The following is a 21,597-nucleotide window of genomic DNA, read 5'->3' as shown; positions in this document are numbered from 1 at the left end:
AATGCTGCTGTTACCGATTTCTTCTCTAAAGATATTTGAACTATTTTTAGACAAAACCCACTACTAGTTTTTGTTTGTTTGTTTTTAAATTGGAAATAAGGTAGCTTCTTCTAAAATCCTGGTTTCATTTCCTGAAACTCTCTGGAAAGGAGAAATATCTCCCTTTTCTTCTCCTAGTCTAGCAGAGTGTCATCTGGAGATGTGTAGATGGGGGAGAGAGAGCGTCCTCTTGCTGCTGCTAGAGGGAGGGAGGGAGGCATATGGAAGAGTGCTGGACATATCAAAGGGTGGAGGTGAAATGGCAGATTCTTCATCAGCATTCAAAATGAGAAATTGATTAATGTAACCAATGGTCCCTGGCTGGTACATTCACTGCATGTGAGAGAAAAGGGAAACACATAGTTGATGGCTGGGAAAGGAACAGGCTTCTGACCATGGTCCCATCTAGAGGGCTCTCTTGATATAAAATGTAATATAATTATTGGGGCAAACCTAATTCCTAAAAAATAAATACTAGATAGCATATCTGATATGCTGTGTTAATCAGGTAGCATATATTAAACTTTTCAGAATGCCTCTAATGGGGCTAGTTCCCATACTCCTGCAGGTAATTGGTTAGCCACCATGTATCCTAAACCGAACTTATTGTTTGTCCTAAATGTGTGTAGTTTTTTTTCATAGGATATGTTGAACTGTTACTGTGTTTCTAGTTTTTCAACAACATTTTTTCCTGGTGGAAGGCAGGGGAGGCTTGTCAAACAGAAACAGTGTCGGAGGAGAACAAAAGCCTGATCTGGATGCTGTTGAAACAAGTCCGTCCAGGAATGGACCTCTCCAAGGTTGTACTGCCTACGTTTATCTTGGAACCTCGTTCTTTCTTGGACAAACTCTCTGATTACTACTATCATGCAGACTTCTTGTCTGAGTGAGTTAATTCTTTTTACTTTAAAAATAAATTTTATTAAATAGTGAAATGGCTTTGCAAGGTTTTCTATCCATCCCAGTTAAACTGAAGCAGAGAATGCTGAATGTCTGCTCATCTAACAATGTATTAAACACCGTGTTGTGGGATTTCCTTGGCTTATTCCTAAAGCTTATAAAGTACATCTCAAAGGCACAGTATCCTGGTCAGAAATTGATGATAACTGTGACAGCCAAATGTGCTTGTTAGTGCTACTAGAACCAGAGGATAGGGACCTTTGGAAACATCTGTTTTCCTATGCTATAAGAAGTTAAGAGCTAGTTAGTTAGGAAATTAAATTTCCTTTGCCTTCACTATCTACAAAACAATACAATTTAAGTAGTCCAATTAAAGTATTTTGTTAGCTATATGGGGGCCTAGATCAGTGGTTCTGAACCTATTTACCATTGTGGGCCGCATCCAATACTACCTGTATGGCCCTGAGGATGTCACATGGGCCGCAGCTCTGTGCTGATTGGGCCACAAGCGGCCCGTGGACCGCAGGTTGAGAACCACTGGCCTAGATGAATTCACTTGATTTATCTGAGAACCAAAAGGAATAAGAAGGATCTAAAATGGAATGCTTCACTTCAACTTAGAGTTCTGTGAATTTCTAAAGCAGTCTTCCCAGATTGGAGAACTGAATGGAAAAGATTTTGCGGTGCATGGGCCTAAGTACTATATCTTTGCAATGGCCATGCTGCCCAGAATTGGACATAATTGGCTTTGCAAAAGAAATAGTTTCCCCGATGACCTTTGGCTTTTAAGTGGGGGAAACACACAATTCTCTCAAGAGCCAACAGTTCGCCAGTCTGTTCTCAAGACTAGATTTTCTTGTTACTTTATTGTTTTGACCAATATTTAATAATAAATACAAAAAGGGCTCTACTTCACCCTAGAAATGTTTTCACCCCTCAGCTCACAGTTCTAAAATGGGGATTACATCACATGGATCAATATCTGGATCAACATCTGTCTACAGTATTAAACTATATTAGAAAGGAACAAAAATCTATAAAGGAAAACAAAATATTTAGCTGAATTTCAAGAATCAAACCAAGCTTTTTGATCATAAAATGTGCATTTTCTTGTATTCAAGAAGCTTATTGGGACTCAGTGTTGATAACTTTCTCCTTGGATCTCACTAGTCTGACTAGCAGCAGTATCTCCCCATCTATAGTAGGAAAAGTTTCCAGTGAGATATTTGGGAAGCAGTCTCTTGGTAATACTGACAAATCTTTAAGAAGCATGACTTTTTTTTTTTTTTTAATTTGGCAGCTTCTTGGTCAACTGTATGCCAAAAGACATTCTTTACCCTTATTCTGAGTACTTTCTAACTATGTCCATTCAGTTACCAGTGGATCTGATAAAATTATTTGATACATATATACTTAAAATATAGGCGTGACTTTAAATTTCCCATGTGTACTAATTCAAAAACGTATTACAAGATCTATTTTCTGGTCAATAGATAATATATTATAGTACATATCAATGTAAGTTATAATATGCTGATATTAGATAATAATGATAGAAGATCTATGATGTGTCTATTTCAATTTTATCTTTAATCCAGTAACTCTGTCGTGTGTTATAGGGCTGCTCTTGAAGAGAATGCTTACAATCGTATGAAGAAAGTAGTGAAATGGTATTTGTCAGGATTCTACAAAAAGCCAAAGGTAACCTTTTGCATCTTCCTCTGCTATTAAAGGATGATCTTAATGTTTAGTTATTTTAAAAGTAATATAGACAAATATGAAGCTGTCTCTTCTATTTGGACTCAAACCATGGTTGAAATGGACTGCACTTAATGCACATTTTTGGCAATGAATGTTGCAATATGCATTTTCAGCTAAATTGGGCAGTTCCTATATTCTTGATAGTCATGCTCTCAGTGAGGAACATCACTCTCAGTAGGAAATTGCGACCAGGATTAGATAGCAACATTTTTAGTATTTTATACTTGGCACCCTACTTGCTTCTTAACACTTCTTCTTTCTAGCAGTGCTGATGGGAGGGGTATTGAATGACACACAGCTTGCCTCTGCTTAATTTCAGACAGATAGAGATGAGTGATTAAACCAGTTTTCCCACAATAGCTCTACTGCTCTATCCCCCATCATAAAATGTACACAAAATGAGAAAGGATCTCTGAAGTACTAATGAGTACCTGTTTCTATTCTTTGTCCCCCAGAATTCATGGGGTTATCTTCAAAGTTGGACTCTCTCATAGAGTATATTCTAGTGTCCTCTGCTCTTTTTTCCTTTACAGTTGATAGTGCTAATTCCATTTTCTGTAAACTGTTTTGCATTTTCTGTGATTAGATTGTCTGATTGAAATCTCCAATGTTTCTGTTCAGGGACTAAAGAAACCATACAATCCTATACTTGGTGAGACTTTCCGCTGCATGTGGATTCATCCCAGGACAAACAGCAAGACTTTCTATATTGCTGAACAGGTATTGGCAAAATAGGTTTTGCTATTAATCTGACTTTTTAATATATGCCATCAGTTAGTTAGTTTTTTGCTTTGCTTTGTAGAACAGATAAAATAACGATATTCTGTGTAGTCATAGTGACCCCAATTTGGCAAGGTACTTAACATTTTTGCGTAATATATGAGTAGTCCCAGGGCTCCTTAATACTGGCTCAGTATCTTACTGAATCAGTATTTAAGAAATGATTTAAATGATCTTTGTTTGAATGCCTATTTGCTTAGGCGAATGGCTGCTACATGAATTACTAAGTGTCTGAACGCTACATCAAGAGCAGATGCTGATTTTGGGAGTGGAGGGACAGAGTTTCACTCATTGTTCAAATAATAGTGTTTCTTAGGTCATCTTCTCAGGGAAGTCAGTGTTAATCTCCTATAGGGGCTCTGCGACAGTATCATGGAGGAGAAAAAGGGTTATTCACCAGCAATACGTTTTGTCTGTGAATGTATTACTGCCATGTTCATCCTCTGTCTCAGAGCCCAGCCACAAATAGTTTCCCTCTGTGCCTTTAGAAACCCTAAGGGATGGGTAGAAGAACTGGCATATTTGTACCCCTGGAATGTTGGGATTGAGGAATTGTGCACATATTCCTAACTGCTACTCAAAAATAGTTCCTTGGCCATGTGGCTAGGCACCCGTCTCTTACAGTGGGGCTGTAGCGAGACAGTACTATTAAGTAACCTCTAATCTACTAGCTTCTCTTTCTGAAAAATAAAATGGCAGCTAGCTCTGGAACTTGGCAGAGGAGGCAGTAAAACAACTGCAGTCAGTAGGCCAGGCAAATCCAAGCATATGGTACTTCTGGTCCAAGCTGAGGTGGAAAATCTGGGAACTAGGACACTCAGACCAGGCAAATGCGTGATTCCAGCTAGTGAGACAATACATGTGTTCTAGGCTTTGAGATTAATTATTAATGGGTAGTGGTACTCGCAAGGGACAAACAGTGCTAAGTACGTGAAAAGTATTCAAGAAGTTCTGCTGACAAACTTGGTCTTCAATGGTACTCTGGATTTTTACTAGACATAGGTGGTTATACAAGAGATTTCTTTGTAATAGTTTAGCATTTGAAGTTTTCTAGTTACACCTTGAATTCAGTAAGGATGTTGACTTTGTTTGATCGGAGTATATTTTTAAATATGTCCTGACTTCTATCTATGAACATTTCCTATAGATGCCTTTCTTTGAATTTTAAATCCACGTGCACTTTTGATATGTACTCTCTGTAGCTCACTTATTAGAACAAGAATTATTCCAACACTTCAGCTGCTTGTGTTCAATTTTGTTGCATTCAACAGGTGTCTCATCACCCCCCAGTATCTGCCTTCTATGTTAGCAACCGAAAGGATGGGTTTTGCCTTAGTGGTAGTATCCTGGCCAAATCCAAGTTCTATGGTAAGTTCTTTATGCTTTTTTTATATACAATGGAGCCCCAATTATCCAATCTAATAGGGATCGGGGCCAGATCAGATAACCAAAAATCCAGATAAACCAGAGAATGGGTGGCTGGGGCTCCCACTGCCAGCCGCAGGTGGCTGGTGGTTCGGTAAATATGGGTAAAGGAGGCTCGGTTAAACTAGGTTCTACTGTATTATTGCACAAGGAATCTATAACAAGTTGGAAATGCAATTAGATGTTTTTATTAAATAAATGCAAGGAGTGCCTAAAATTCTAAGGATTATTTAAACAGAGAAACTTTGCTTTAAAAACTTTAAACATCATTTACAAAACATTAAGAATCAAGTCAGTTATTGACATCTCCTTCCTCCAAATAAAAGTGCTCTGTTCATGGCTTTGGTATAGATGCTATATTTTGTAAAGGGGATACTCTCCAGCATATGGGCTTCTCTGTAAGGACAGAATGCAACAGAGGATGACCCAGTCTCTTTAATCTATTGCTCACTTAATGGGAAATGCTGCCTATTGTCCATTGGCTTTGAAAAATAGATAGTGTAATTTGGTTTCCTTGTCTTTCAGGGAATTCATTATCTGCCATATTGGATGGAGACGGTCGACTAATGTTCCTGAATAGGGGAGAAGATTATGTAATGACCATGCCATATGCACACTGTAAAGGTAGTTTTGTTTTTTTTCCTTATTCAAAAGGTGGAAATGTTACAAAATTAGATGTTTATCATAAGCTGTAGATAGGCTTGAGTTAGAGAGAATCTACTCTAAAGTGAAGTTGTCTGAACACGCAAAACATTATTATATCCAGGTTCTTCCAGACCTGAAGAAGAGCTCTCTGGCTCGGAAGTTTCTCTCTCACTGGCAGAAGTTGGTCCAATAAAAGATATTACCTCACCCACCTTGTCTCTCATGCATAACATTGATGGTTCTCTAATTCTATGCTTCCACATCTGTTAATAACGCAAGTACACTTGTGTGGAGGGACGCCTAGTTAATGCTGTATTTGTGTTGTGGTAAATTTTGAAGAAAAGCATGTGGCTTTAATGACAAAAATATGTAAAGCCACCTGGAATTGCAGTAAAAGTAATTAATGAAGTCAAGGGCGTGGGCCTATTTTTTTTTTTTTTTTTTTTTTTTAAGGAACAAACCAATCAAGCGACACCATTGCTACCTCCTGGAGATCTTAATATTTTAAACCAGTTTTTTAAAAGGGATACCTAATTACTATTCTGCTTTTTACCCTCTTCTAGATTTTTTTTCTGAACTTGGTCTTATCAGGGAACATAAGAAATTATACTTCTTGCTGTGGCTGAAGTGTTTGTGCGTTTTGTTCAAATACTTACCAACCATATGTACAAAAATGTGCTCACACACCATCTTAATTCAGCCAGATTTCACTTCCTTCTTTCACTGTTAAACCAGCCCTTGAGCTTGTGATCACAAGATACAATGCAGTGCAACACTACGGGCGCGGGGAGGAAGGGGATGCTGTTCAGCTTAAGTATTGAACTCGTGGTTTAGCTGCTTAGCTGGAACTAAAAGATCCCTTTGAGACTCCCCAAAATAGTTGACAATGAACCATTTGTCATGGCTAACATTGTCAATGAATTTAAAAATGTTGGTGTTCCCATTGGTGAATATCAAAAGTCTAATAGCCAAGGGTGTATATATGATTTGAGTACAGTGGGCTAGTGTCCATTTGCCTGTAATCATTTCACTCTCTGGGAAGTGAGTGCTTTTTATTAAGCTATTTGGACAGGCGCTGGGTGTTGTGGTGATGAGAAACAGTACAAAACACTTGCATTCAAATGGGACTAATTTTAACACAATTTGCTGCTTATTCCAATACATATATTCTCTGGCAGAGACTGGCCAAGTGTCTGCCATAAATGCTGCCACGTGCGTGTAAGACGTTGCATTGCAGCAGAATAGCGTAAACAGAATTAGCTCCAGTTAGCTGGATTTTGGAAAGCTTAGCTATGCTCTTCTCACTTCTTTCCAGGAGATTTTTTAAAACTTATTTCATGCCAGAAAGGGAAGAACTTTTGTGTGGTTTTGGGACAAACATATATAAAATATATTATGTAATGTATCCACAGAGTAAGGGGCTGCACATACTCATGATTAGGAGAGATCCCCTGAAGAGAAGATAAACTGACTCTTGGCTATTCCTTTTTCCACCTGGCACCAATAAACATTCATTCTAAGGGTTTGTTTTTTTTGGGGGGGAGGGGGCGAGAGGGGGCGCGTTATAAGAATTTAGCACTTGTGTGTCTCTTGCTCAGTTATCAATAGAAAGCAAATGGGTGTTGTAGGGGAACTCTGTTTGCATGTTATGTAAAACAAGTTCTGTTTTCCTGCAGGAATTCTTTATGGCACAATGACTTTAGAGCTTGGGGGAACTGTCAACATTGCATGTGAGAAAACTGGATACAGTGCAACAATTGAATTCAAACTAAAGGTAAGAGGGCTCTGTATGTGGACACAAGGGGAATTAAGATAATAGAAAAGTGGATGTAGCTCTTACCAGGGCACTAATCAGATTTTCAGAGTTGGTATTGATTTAACTCTTTTCTTGGAAAATGTATAGTTTCTTTATGCTAATTGTTGTATATCAAGCTATGTTAGTCAAGCTAATCACAACACAAGTGATTAGAGTACTAAAAGGAACAGCATTATTAATATCTACATTGAGCATTAGGTAGAATACTCTTCTGGGTCCAAAGGTCAGGACCTGGGCCCTTTGCTGGGACTTGGGCTCTGACCTTAGCAGTGCACCATCACACTGATACAGTGCTGTTGGTTGAGTCTAACGGATGACACTTTGGTTTAAATATCTCAAAATCCTTTTTCTCTGCCCAAGTAAAATTCAAGAGACATCTGACCCTTTAGATCAGTCAGGGATCATGCCAATGTTTTGACCAATAGTCCTTATGTTAATAAAACTGTTTCAGCATAGCTTTTTAGAAATGAAGGGATGACTGAACAAGATGTCATGGGCTGAGCCTTAACTCTTGGATTAGATAGCCATGCGACAGATTATTTTAAAGTAATTTTGGCTGTCACACCAGAGATTTTGTAATTAAATGTTTTTGTCCTAATGTTTAACTTTACTCTAACATTATCTCTCACTAAAAAATTAACATTTTTCTTTTTGTTTTGTAGCCATTTTTGGGCAACAATGACAGTGTTAATCAAATATCAGGGAAAATTAAACTGGGCAAAGAAGTTCTGGCTACTTTGGAGGGCCACTGGGTGAGTAATGAATGCGTCTATGAAATAAACTATTTCTGTTTTGCTAGTAATGACAAGTAAATAGCACTCATCCTTCAAATTCGTTGTAAATTCACCTAGATATAAAGCTACTTCATTTTGGCTGTAAACACTGGCACTTATAAAGAGGTGGCTCATGATAATAGATATCTTACATATATACTCAGCTCTCAGGAATGTCTCTGGAATTTAGATAATGCTGATTTTAAATGACGCTCTTGTTTTCGTTACTTTTTGTACTTCTGAAAGGGGCAAAGTTGGACGAAAAGGGTGGTAGTACATTTGTGAGTGACATACAATGTTCCTGAAGAAAAGAAATTGGTGGCATATATGGCATGTACACAAAGACATAATATATATCCATATATAATGTAATACAAACTAAGGGAACTAAAATGGGGGCGGGAGGGGAAAGGGAATTGAGGTAAGAGCCTGGCATGGAGTTACTGGGGACTCTGAAAGGAGAAACTGAGGCAGACACAACTGTTGTGCTGAGGCCTGCTACAGGAGGGTGCTCAGGACAGGTCGTCCTATCACAGATAGCTAGTAGGGACTCCAGTAAGTAGTCAGCTTTCAAAACTATACATATGAGTTGTCAAATGACTAAAAAAAGATCGCAATTAATGGCAAGATTAAAAAAAGTTGTGATTAATTGCAATTTTAATTGCACTGTTAGACAGTAATAGAATACCAATTTTAATTTATTGTAAATATTTTGGATGTTTTTCTACATTTTCAAATATATTGATTTCAATTACAATGCATAAAACAAAGTGGTACAGTGCTCACTTTATATTACTATTTTGATTACAAATATTTGCATTGTAAAAAAAGATAAAAGAAATAATATTTTTAAATTTACCTCATACAAGTACTTTGTTTGATCTTTGGTCTTGTAGTGATCCTGAAACTCTGGAAGCATACTCTGTCACGACTGGCAGGATTCATTTGCTATTGGTGGGTTATCTATAGCACAAGAACTGGAGGCGAAAGCATGTTTAGCACATAGGTGCTACTGCAGACTTGAAGTACTTTAATGGTATTGGAACTCAGCTACAGATAACTGTCTTTTTATCCAGAGAACCATCAGGAAGTTTTTTAAAAATAAACTTCCTATTCAAAAGACCTGAACTTTTGCTGTTTTGTTCCATTAATTTTTGCTAATAGTTAATCACTCCAGATTATGAGAACAAAGTAGAATTGAGCCAATTTCCACTAAATGATGAAGTACAGTATGTGAAAAGGGTCAAAACAGAGGTGTGCAATTAATTCTCATTTTAAAAAAATGCATTAATTTGTTTTGTGTTAATCGCTTGCATTAACTGGGTTTGACAGCCATAAAAACAATAATTCTATATTTGTAATTTGCACTTTCATGATAAAGAGATTGCACTAAAGTACTTGTATGAGACTAATTGAAAAATACTATTTATTTTGTTTCATTTTTACAGTGCAAATGTTTGTAATAAAAATAATCTAAAGTAAGCACTGTACACTGTATTCATAAACAAACTAGGGAAATGCAACCTAGATGGAGCTACTATAATGTGGGTGCAAAACTAGTTGGAAATCCATTTCCAGAGAGTAGTTATCTGTGGTTCACAGTCAAGCTGGGAAGGGCATAACGAATGGGGTCCCGCAGGGATCAGTTCTGGGTCTGGTTCTGTTCAATATCTTCATTAAGGCAAATATAGCACTCATATTTAAAAAAGGGAAGAAAGAGAACCTGGGGAATTACAGACCGGTCAGCCTCACTTCAGTCCCTGACAAAATCATGGAGCAGTCCCCAAGGAATCCATTTTGAAGCACTTGGAGGAGAGGGAAGGTGATCAGGAACAGTCAACATGGATTCACCAAGGGCAAGTTATGCCTGACCAACCTGATTGCCTTCTGTGATGAGATAACTGGTCTGTGGATATGGGGAAAGCAGTGGATGTGATATATCTTGACTTTAGTAGAGCTTTTGATATGGTCTCCCACAGTATTCTTACTAGCAAGTTAAAGAAGTATAGATTGGATGAATGGACTATAAGGTGGATAAAAAGCTGGCTAGATCATTGGGCTCAATGGGTAGTGATCAACAGCTCAATGTCTAGTTGGCAGCCAGTATCAAGCGGAGACTACATCTACACTATGGGGGGGATCGATTTAAGATCCGCAAATTCAGCTACGCGAATAGCGTAGCCGAATTCGACGTATCGCAGCCGACTTACCCCGCTGTGAGGACGGCGGCAAAATTGACCTCTGCGGCTTCCCGTCGACGGCGCTTACTCCCACCTCCGCTGGTGGAGTAAGAGCGTCGATTCAGGGATCGATTGTCGCGTCCCAACAGGACGCGATAAATCGATCCCCGAGAGGTCGATTTCTACCTGCCGATTCAGGCGGGTAGTGTAGACCCAGCCGGAGTGCCCCAGGGGCCGGTCCTGGGACTGGTTTTGTTCAACATCTTTATTAATGATCTGGATGATGGGATTAATTGTACCCTCAGCAAGTTTGCAGATGACACTAAGCTGGAGGGTAGGGATAGGGTCCAGAGTGACCTAGATGAATTGGAGGATTGGGCCAAAAGAAATCTGAGGTTCAACAAGGACAAGTGCAGAGCCCTGCACTTAGGAAGGAAGAATCCCATGCACCGCTACAGGCTGGGGACTGACTGGCTAAGCAGCAGTTCCCCAGAAAAGAACCTGAGGACTACAGTGGACTAGAAGCTGGATACGAGTCAGCAGTGTGCCCTTGTTGCCAAGAAGGCCAACGGCATATCTGTATTAGTAGGAGAATTGCCAGCAGATCGAGGGAAGTGATTATTTCCCTCTATTCGGCACTGGTGAGGCCACACCTGGAGTATTGCGTCCAGTTTGGTCCCTCTACTACAGAAGGGATGTGGACAAATTGGAGAGAGTCCAGCAGAGGGCAACAAAAATGATGAGGGGTCTGGGGCACATGACTTATAAGGAGAGGCTGAGGGAACTGGGGTTATTTAGTCTGTAGAAGAGAAGAGTGGGGGGGGGGATTTGATAGTAGCCTTCAACTACCTGAAGCGGGGTTCCAAAGAAAATGGAACTAGGCTGTTCTCAGTGGTACCAGATGACAGAACAGAGAGTAATGGTCTCAAGTTGCTGTGGGGGAGGTTTAGGTTGGATATTAGGAAACACTATTTCACTAGGAGGGTGGTGAAGCACTGGAATGGGTTATCTAGGGAGGTGGTGGAATCTCCATCCTTAGAGGTTTTTAAGGCCCGGCTTGACAAAGCCCTGGCTGGGATGATTTAGTTGGTGTTGGTCCTGCTTTGAGCAGGGGATTGGACTAGATGACCTCCTGAGGTCTCTTCCAACCCTAATATTCTACGATTCTATGATTGTGCTATGTAGAGCATCAAAACCTGACTGAAATTGCCTCACACATTTAATAATCTAAGTTAGTAGTAGTAGCAGAGGCAAGGAAATCTGTTTTTGAACTATGACTTTTGAGCATTACCAGCCAGGTGTGTCAAAAGAGAATAACAAATTCTTCAGTTGCAAAAAGTGCTGTATCCAGGGTGTCTGTTCCTCAGACTTGTTCTCTCTGGCTTTGTTTAAGACTGCTACAACTTTTGGTAAGTAAAGTAATTATAAATGTTAAACTTTACAGGACAGTGAAATTATTATTAGCGACAAAAAGACAGATGTTTCAGAGACCTTCTGGAATCCAACATCTGAGATCAGGCAGCGCAGATTAACAAGATACACAGTGAAATTTGATGAGCAAGATGACTTTGAGTCAGAGAAGTAAGTTCATGAACTATTAGCTCCTTTTCTTTTAGTTAATTACATAAAGGAGAGCATATATGCTGTTTGACAAATAAAATATGGAAGAGAGCATGGCCTATTGGTTAAAGCTTAGGATTTGGAGATGGTGATTTGGATTTTAATTCTGATTATCCTGAAAACTTATCTTTGTGAACTTGAGCAAGTCACTTACCTTCTCTGTGCTTCAGATTCCCAGTCTGTAAAATTGAGAGAAATAACACCTTTAAATGCAACCTTATTTACAGAAGTTCCAATGTAGGAAAACGTGAATAAAATAAAACTGGCAAACACAATAATGCAGTAAATAGTATCTTTATAAATTGATCATCAATCTCATTTTACCTCTGTCAAAGCAATATTTGTAGTTATTTCTGTCATCCTGATTTTGATTCTTTCACCCTTATTACATTAATTTGCTAGACTTTGGCAACAGGTGACTCGAGCTATAACCAACAAAGATCAGACAGAAGCTACTAATGAGAAATGTGTTCTGGAGGATGCTCAGAGAAAGGCTGCCAAAGAAAGGAAACTGAAGGGTGAAGAGTGGACCTGCAAACTGTTTGAACAGGATTCAATCACAGGGGAATGGCACTACAAATATGCAGAGTGAGTGGTGGAGTGTTTTGCTTACAGTTTAAACTATTCTACATATTTAAAGGTGGTGTTACGTAGAGAACTTGTTTTATAGTTTCAGGATTGAAAGAACATGAAAATGTGGATGAGTTCACACTTGTCCAACTGGTATTGAGTAGTCTTAAATCTCTATTCACCTAAAGCCATATCCACACTACAACATTAAACTTACTGTGTAAACGGCATGGGGTTGGCTTTGGATGTGGTTAGTATCTATGCAAGACATGGCTGATGTTCAGTTAAGTAACTGTACCTGATAGTAATAATTTGCTGCTAATAGAGGGACAGACTGGCTTGTGTTTTTTTTTCTTCTTAAACTAGTTCAGCATGCTTTTTTGACAAGTGGATGAGACCCCCTAACTATTCCTGTGTAATCAGTTTGGCTGGTGTCATCTTCCTAGTTCTTTATGCGTATGACATCCTGGAATGCATTGCCCCACTTGCTGCTGGTTGTGTTTTGTGGGCTTGTTCTCTGAACACTTGCCTTCTTAGGCAATGTAGAATATCCAGATTTTCCCAGAATGGGCTGATGCACAATTGTGCAGCCTGGTAAATGTGAACTTGAAAATGTAGCTGTAATAGCAGAAAAGCTGTTTGGACATAAACTGCATCATATAACTTGTTATTGGTAAAGGTGACTAACACTGACAGGCTCCAAAAACACAGTTGCCACGTGGATGGGTCCACACAGCTCTCTTCTCCTGACAAGTGTAACACACACTGAGTAGCTCACTGTTAAAGGCTTATGGTGGTTCCATGCATCAGAAGGTGGAGGGGTAACTCTGCAAGTGTACAAACAAATGTGAAACTTGAGTCCAGTCTTGGCATTGATCCACATCCTCAATTCCCACTGACTTACAAGGAGTTCAGCAAGAAGAGCAGTGGCAGAATTGAGCCTTTTACCAGTAACAGTTACCACAGGATCAGCAAGCAGTGTCTTTTGTTCCTTTTTCAATTGAAGTATTAATTTGTACTAAAAAGGGGAAAAAGTAAAATATCCAGGGATATTACAGCCATATAAGAATGTAGTAGTGCTGAAACCAATGTTATATCTAGCTTTGTGCTGACAGTTGGTTCCAGAGCTATATACCTTACAGTGAACTCTATTGTACATAACAAATTTTCACAACTGACAAAAATAGCCTTAAAATTTTCTACACACCATATAAACTAGTGTTTTCCCTTGCTCTTTCAAAGAGAAAATAACAAGATTTTTCTTCCCCGGTTCCAGAATGTGGTATGTTTATGTAACATGTCAGGAAATCTTTACATAGCTCAGTCTTAGCATTTTTGTTATGCCAGTACCTATCAAAATTGAGTGATACTCTGGCTGGCATTCTCAATAGCCAGGGTAGGGACTGACCTGTGCATGGAGACTGAGTTATCATATCATCTTTGGGTGTATAATCCCTCCAAATCAGAGGTGAGGCATATCAGCAGGTAATATGAAGAGGCTTACATCACTTATGCCCATTCTATACTTATCTTGTGGGGAGTTCTGAATCTTTTGGATGTCATACTAACACCTTTCACTCAAAATATTTGCTTGAAAGCTTTCCTCAACTTAACAGGAAAATGAAAATGCCTCTGATGTGTTATACAGTAACACTGTGTTCATTCTGTTTCTGTGTAGAACCAGACCATGGGATCCACTGAATGATATGATACAGTTTGAAAAAGATGGTGCCATCCAAACAAAAGTCAGGCATCGGACACCAATGGTACGTTCTGGCTTTGTAATTGCTCTCAGTAAACATGAGGTCAGACACTGGCAAATGTCAAGTTATAAATCTAGAATTCACAAAGCACTAGAGTGGTTCTTCACCCGTGTCCTACAAAGGTGTAGTCCAGTCAGCCCCTAGCCCCTCACTCTCCTGCTGTTGGCTATGTAGGAAAACTGACTTAATTGGATAGGTTACATTACCTTAATTCCACTTACAAAAAAACATCCACACTTATTTTAATTAATCTAATCTAAACCCTCCAAAACCTCTAGGATATCATTTTCAAATATTAACTCAAGCTTCTAACACACAGCCATTATTATAATGGAACAACAGCTTTTTCATCAGAATGTTTGATTCTGTGCAGATAAGTATTACGTGTGTGAATTGCAGGTTAGTGTTCCAAAAATAAAACGAAAGCCAACCAGTCAGTCGAAGAAAGGAGAGTGTGGATTCTCTTCCCCAGAACCTGATAACCAGGACTCCTCTGGAAGTGAAGGTAGGATAAGCTGCATCTGTTCAGCAAATTTCATTGTTTTTCTGTTCAGTTAGACTGAGCACTGCTACAGTACAGTCATGCATTTACTTTCCTATTCTTTATTATCCCAAGATATTTGTGGTATAAAATAACTATTGGAATATGATAAGTTACAGTACTAGTGCATTACTACGTGACTTCATAGAAAGGAAAAAAAATGCATAGCACAAGAAAAGCAAGTGGCCCATGGTGTTACTAGTGAGATATCTGAAACTTTCCTACGTAGGGCTGTAATTTAAGTAGGCTTTACTACTATAGTTAGTACCTGTGGTACAAATACAGTGTTTGTTCACTTGTAAACAAAAGGATTAATCTCTGCATTAAGAAAGCAGCTATTTAAATATATAGCTCAATAGGTTTATGTAAGAATGAAATGTGTAAATTATTGTTGGCACTGTTTATAATCTTAAAACTTCTGTACTCAGTTGAAAAAAGATTAAACACTTCAGTTGTGGGCTTCCTGGGATATAAGTGACTGGAACAAAGCTTTCAGCAGGACCTCAAATTGGAGAATTTCACCTAACTGTGTTTTCTAAGTAGTTTTATTGTAGGATTAAAGGAGTTTAGATTTGGATAAATTAGTCATTCTAACCTATTGCATCTGTTTGGCATATCTTCATAGCACAACTACTAAAGCATAATACAAGAATAAGAAAGAAGGGGGCAGACCTTGGTGAACTACAAAGTGCCATTGAATCTATAAAAGAAACACAAGAAGACATTAAGAGGTAGTATTCAATGATAATATTCTAAAATAGATTTTAGTGTATCAGGCTTGTTCTGTTTAAAATAAGCTAGAAATATAAACTGTTATTTATTTTTCACTTCACTGGTTTAAATATAAATACTTCAAAACAGAAACTTCTCCTAAAAATTGACATGTTTATTGTTCTTGTCATTAATCCTGCTTTGTATAATATACTCTGGAATAGTTTAAAGAAAATGGTAGTGATGCGGGACTCACCCCTGCGGCGCCGCCTGCTGGTCGTCTCCGGGAATTAGCATTTCCAGCATCCGGAGCACCCTCTGCAGGCCAGTGTCCCGCTGCCGCTTGGCCCCCTGTGTCCCTCCCAGGACTTGGGTGCCCTGTTATCCAGGATGCTGCCCCCTGGCAGTACACCCCTCAGTCTCGGGGTATTCCCCTCCCCGGGGAACCCCCACCCCCTATCCCCACCTCGCCTCAGTCGTAGGCTACTGCCAGTCACCAACTAGCCCCCGCTCCCTGAGGCAGACTGCAGTATAAGCCACTCATCACAGGCAAGAGAGTTTGGGACCTGCTGCCTTTCTCTGCAACCCAGTACCTCTATGGGGCCTTGGACAAGGCTCTGCCGCCTGGGGAGTTGCTAGCCCCTCTGGCCTTTCCCCAGCCCTGCCTTACTCTAGGTACCCTGAGCTTCCCAGCAGCCAGGCCCCTCCCTCTCTCTCTCTCTCTCTCTCTCTCTCTCTCTCTCTCTTTGAAAGCAGAGAGAGACTCTACTCCCCAGTCCACTGCCCTCTTATAAGGGCCAGCTGCGGCTATTTCCCCAATCAGCCCAGGTTTTCCCCTACCACAGCCCTCTCCCAGGGCTGTTTTAAGCCCTTCAGGGCAGGAACGGGGTTACTGCCCCGCTACACTGCTCTAACAAGCCTGATTACTTCATCTCCGATTCAGAAACTGGATAAATACAGTGATTAATGCAGATCACCTTCACTGTATGTTTGTCAAATTACAAGTAGGTTTACTGGAAATAAATACCATGGGAATTCCATATATAGCACAAATTTTGGGTCACTGGATTTTTTAGTATTTCCATTGTTTTCTGGGGTATTTTTTTAAAGTTTCTACCTCTTCCATACGTGAACCAATGCAGTGTTGTTTTTATGATACTGCAGAAGGATTTTGCCTAATTCTTCTTATTAGCATATTAACTATGAAACCGAAGGATGACTGTTTAAATGTCAGTATGTTTACTAAAATAACCAGTAGTGAAATAGTTAAGAGAGCGCTCGGGAGCCCAACTGCATGCATCTTATTCATGATTGGGTCCTAAATGTCCAAACAAATATTGAGATTTATTTACTTGTTGGACTTCAGTGTAAAGTTATTGCAGGAAGAGAAAGGCAAAAGCTCTCTGGGGACTTGAAGTTTACTCAGGGAGAGACGATATGGAGATAGCTCTTAATTTAAGTGGGAATAAAAGAGCTCAACGAGGGAGAGAGGCATTTAAAGAACGATAATAAAAAAAATAGACTGAAATAGTCATTTCTTTAAAGCTACTTATTAGCAGATAACTTACTACTACGGTTGCCAATTTTGGTTGGATGCATTCCTGGAGGTTTCATCACATGGCATAATCTTTAAAGATTAATCTTTAATTCTTGGAGACTCCACGACAATCCTGGAGGGTTAGCAACCCTATTTACTACACAAGTCACCTAGAATTGTCATGTATGTTGAAGAAATGTACTTAAATTTCCACCGATTTTTGAATTTTTCTGCCAAATCAAGAAAATGACCTCGTTGTTCTATGATCCTAGTTACAAGGCTTTTTTAATTTTAAACAATAAATTTTATCTCTATTCATAAATTTATAAACACCCCTTTATATAATGTGTTTCTTGGCTGCAAAAGAGAAACTCCACAGATTCGATGCTGCATTAAATACAGTTCAGCAATGGTACAAGAATGGTACAATGATAGAAATTGTAGGATGTATAATAAATGAGGAAAGCTGAAATTTTAGAATTAACCTGATCTTAATTGCCTTCACACTACACCACTGCATATTGGTAACTGGAAGATTATTGATTTTCAGTTGTTATATGCAGGTGTTTGAAATATGTTGTACATCAACATAAAGTTACAGACTGCTTTGCGGACATTGGGATTAAAACAGTTGTGTTTTTTCTAATAGTTTGTATATGCATTACTTTGAGATTGGCATTCTTTTTTTTTCTGCTACCCTCAATAGCCAACTACAAAACAGGGTTTGCATTGTTTAACTTAGGGGTCGGCAACCTTCAGCACGTGGCCCATCAGGGTAATCCATTGGCGGGCCGCGAGACATTTTGTTTACATTGACTGCCACAGGGACATGCTGGCTGCTGCTTCCTGCAGCTCCCATTGGCTGTAGGGTGACCAGATCACTACGCTAAAATATCGATACATTGGAGTACCATCAGCCTCACCCGCAGTCCACCCCCGCTCCTCCCAGGCTCCATCCCCACTCTGCCCCAGGTCTCGCATTCCCACTGCGCCTTTCTTCATCCCCTGTCCCTCCTCAGTCCCCCACCCACTGCTTGCCTGCCGCTTGTCTCTTCACCCTCGCCCGCCACTCACCCCTACGGCGCCGACTTCCCCTCTGCCGGGTGGGTGTTCATCCATCCCCGCCTCTTCCCGCTCCTGCACCGCCCTCGCCCTGCCCCCATTCCACCCCCTTCCCCAAGGCCCTGCCCCTGCCTCTTCTCCACCTCCTCCCCTGAGTGTGCTGGGTACCTGCTCCTCCCCCCTCCCTCCTTCCTGGAAAACGCTAAGCGCCACCAAACCGCTGTTAGGCGGCAGGAAGCACGGGGGTGGAGGGAAGTGGGGATGCAGCGCACTCTGGGGGAGGGAGGGAGGAGGAGGGGGGAGCTTGGTTGCAATTTTTCCCATGGGTGCTCCAACCCTGGGCACTCACGGAGTCAGCACATCCCTCCCGCTCATCTCCTTACCTGAATATCTGGACAAATGACGTCCCGATCGTACATTGATCGGGATGGGAGACAAAGGGTTAAATATCGGGACAGTCCCGATTTTATCGGGACATCGGGTCACTCTAATTGGCTGGGAACGGCGAACCGCGGCCACTGGGAGCTGCGGGGGGGGCCATGCTTGCAGACAGCCAATGTAAACCAAATGTCTCACGGCCCCTGAGCAGATTACCCTGATGGGCCGCATGCCGAAGACTGAGAGGGGACATGATAGCAGTTTTCAGGTATCTAAAAGGGTGTCATAAGGAGGAGGGAGAAAACTTGTTCACCTTAGCCTCTAAGGATAGAACAAGAAGCAATGGGCTTAAACTGCAGCAAGGGAGGTCTAGGTTGGACATTAGGAAAAAGTTCCTAACTGTCAGGGTGGTTAAACACTGGAATAAATTGCGTAGGGAGGTTGTGGAATCTCCATCTCTGGAGATAGTTAAGAGTAGGTTAGATAAATGTCTATCAGGGATGGTCTAGACAGTATTTGGTCCTGCCATGCGGGCAGGGGACTGGACTCGATGACCTCTCGAGGTCCCTTCCAATCCTAGAATCTATGAATCTATAAAAAAAACCCTGGTTTAACTGAAGAGAATATGTTGACTAATATCCATTGAACATGAAGGAAAATGCAATACTGACTCTTTCTGCTTTGCCGTATTCTTACTTGCAGACTCCCAGGCCTTCAACAAATATGAGGAGTTTGGGATGAGAAATGTTAGTTTCCTGCCATTTTATTTCTCATTTGAGGTCTTTTTGTTGTTGTTGTTGTTGAGTTGGTGTCTTGATATTGTGTATCTAAAAGTCCAGTAGAATTACATCAATTAACCTTTTCTCCAAAAGTGACAGAAAATAGCCTCTTGATATTTCATGGTGTTCCTAACAGAAGTCAGATAATGTAAGAAACTGTTTAAATCATCTTGATGTCCACTTAAGAGAGTTTCTTTTTATATTTTATAGGGATATTATGGCTCTACGGAACCGTGTTACTTCAAATTCACCACCACTGGAAAACAATTTCTTGCAGCTTAAGCACTATGTCTTTATTTTTCTCATGGTTCTGGTGCAACTTATCATCAATTTTGTGTTCAAATAGAAGGTCTGAACAAAAGACTCTTTGAACTGGAATGCTCATATACTTACTGGGACCATATTTTAAGTTGGTTTGGACTTTAAATGATGCAATATTATCAAAAAGAGCCCTGTAGTTAAAACTTAAAGAACTTCCCCTCAAATCTTTATGCGTACATGGATCAAGATATGTCAAATTCCTGCCTAGCCAGTTGAAGTGGGAAATATGTAAGTGCCAGTACTCTTGCTCTTTGTGTATGCCTCACACAAACACAACAATAGCCTTCTATCTATAATAGCTCATAGGCTGTACTAACAAATTTCAGTACAGAAAATGTCAAACTCAAAATTCAGAAATCTGTTCCCCTCTCAGTGGGGACACATAATGCCTATTGATAAAGATAAATTGAGAAAAGAACAAACTTAAATTAACAATTTTGTAACAAAATAATTTCTGAAGTAACCAGCTTTACTATTTTATTGAAAGTACTGTATGGTGAAACATGTTTCAGATCAAACAACACAAATACATTAGTAAGCACCATAAGTAATAGGAATTGGCTCAACACAGAGTTGAAGGCTTTACCTGAAATCTTCGTGTTTTAATGCTCTGATTTGGGAGGAGGTTTTTCTAAATATATGGCAATATTTTAATTCTAGATTACTGTGGTGATATTAAAAACCACTCGATTTTCATGGTTGGCCACTTCAAACCTTTTATTAAAAACACTGTCTTACGTTGTACAAAGAATGAATTGTACAACTGTACAGTACCCATAATGACTACTATGTTAATGGTCCACCAACATTTCCATTATGAATCCATGTGTCAGAGATTTATAACTATGTAGTTAATTTTTTCTCAGTTTACTAAACTTGAATTAAATTGTGTGGGCACTTCCAATAAGTTGAAGAAGATAGACTACTGCTGTCAAATGGTTTATTTGGTGTTTCTGTAACTCAGAAAAAAATATTAACATGCAAAGCTGTGTTAAGTGTGAAGGGCTTGATGTTAAGTTCCAAAATGAAAGGCAGTTTAGAACTAAGAGTTCAGACCTGCTATTAGATTACCACTGCTAATTTTATAAAATACACAGCAACAACCCTTAGCTGTTTAAGAGCAAGATGAAGCTCTAAATCTTCATTAAATTCCTCCTTATTGCAGTATATACACACCATGGAACTTATCCTGATATTCCACAATTGGACAAACTAATAATATAGAAGTTGGACTTGGATTTTAAATGTGACTTTTTATTCTAACATGGTTTTGGTCTGAATTGATGTTTCCAAACAACCAATTTTTTTAAGCAAAATTAAGTTTAGGTACCAGCATTTACAGGGTGAGATCTCCCTCCCTCCTCCCCCCATTTTGACCCATCTACACAAGTTAAAAGGGGCTCTAGAATCCCCAGTTCTAGATGGGGAGACCTTCCCTGGTGTATACGCTGTGGAAGACTGCCATAAGGCTGTTTTCCAAGAAGCCCCTCTCAAGTCTTGGCATGTAGGAGGTAGGGCCACAGCACTGCAGAGATTCTGGGCAGTGCAGTGGCTGAGGCGGCAGCCTTTCAGGAATGCCCTAATTTAAACAGGCCCCAGGGTTCTCTAGGTAACACCGTGGGCCTCTCCAGCCCCTAGAATAACCTGTGACTGGCAGGATACAATGGTGTTTTAAAGCCACCTTCCCTTGGGCTGAGAGTCCTGTGCTCTACCAGTCTCATCCAACGTTAATGCAAGTAAAATTTAGTTAGATTTGTGCTTTGTCTAACCAGCTTTTATCTTCCTGTGTCCCTAACATACAATTTTCCCCAGTCCTTTATTGCCCCCACACAGGAGACAAATTTTACTCTTTAAGCATCCTGCTTAAATTTGGTAATTCCCCACCCCCTTTGTCATAATGTAGTTTTGTCTTGAACCATTCTCTACAGCAGTGCTTCTCAAAGTCGGGCCACCACTTGTTCAGGGAAAGCCCCTGGTGGTCCAGGCCGGTTTGTTT

At 39.9% G+C, this 21,597-nt stretch overlaps 1 protein-coding gene across 1 annotated transcript in view; it reads left to right on the top strand.

Moving 5' to 3' along the window:
* The window catches only part of OSBPL8 (oxysterol binding protein like 8), a 180,380-nt gene extending 158,783 nt beyond the window's left edge, over positions 1-21,597 (top strand). Inside the window, exons 13-25 of the mRNA XM_034762429.1 lie at positions 741-925; positions 2,559-2,640; positions 3,322-3,420; positions 4,752-4,848; positions 5,431-5,529; positions 7,227-7,324; positions 8,029-8,118; positions 11,764-11,900; positions 12,342-12,527; positions 14,188-14,275; positions 14,672-14,777; positions 15,439-15,544; positions 19,491-21,597. Coding sequence (XP_034618320.1) covers positions 741-925; positions 2,559-2,640; positions 3,322-3,420; positions 4,752-4,848; positions 5,431-5,529; positions 7,227-7,324; positions 8,029-8,118; positions 11,764-11,900; positions 12,342-12,527; positions 14,188-14,275; positions 14,672-14,777; positions 15,439-15,544; positions 19,491-19,626 — 1,509 coding nt within the window. The 3' untranslated portion in view covers positions 19,627-21,597. The remainder of the gene's footprint in view (positions 1-740; positions 926-2,558; positions 2,641-3,321; positions 3,421-4,751; positions 4,849-5,430; positions 5,530-7,226; positions 7,325-8,028; positions 8,119-11,763; positions 11,901-12,341; positions 12,528-14,187; positions 14,276-14,671; positions 14,778-15,438; positions 15,545-19,490) is intronic.

Source organism: Trachemys scripta, chromosome 1 (assembly GCF_013100865.1).
Source record: "Trachemys scripta elegans isolate TJP31775 chromosome 1, CAS_Tse_1.0, whole genome shotgun sequence".
Taxonomy (NCBI): domain Eukaryota; kingdom Metazoa; phylum Chordata; order Testudines; family Emydidae; genus Trachemys; species Trachemys scripta.
The sequence above is the reverse complement of the archived record's forward strand: the minus strand, read 5'-3'. Positions and strand labels throughout refer to the sequence as shown.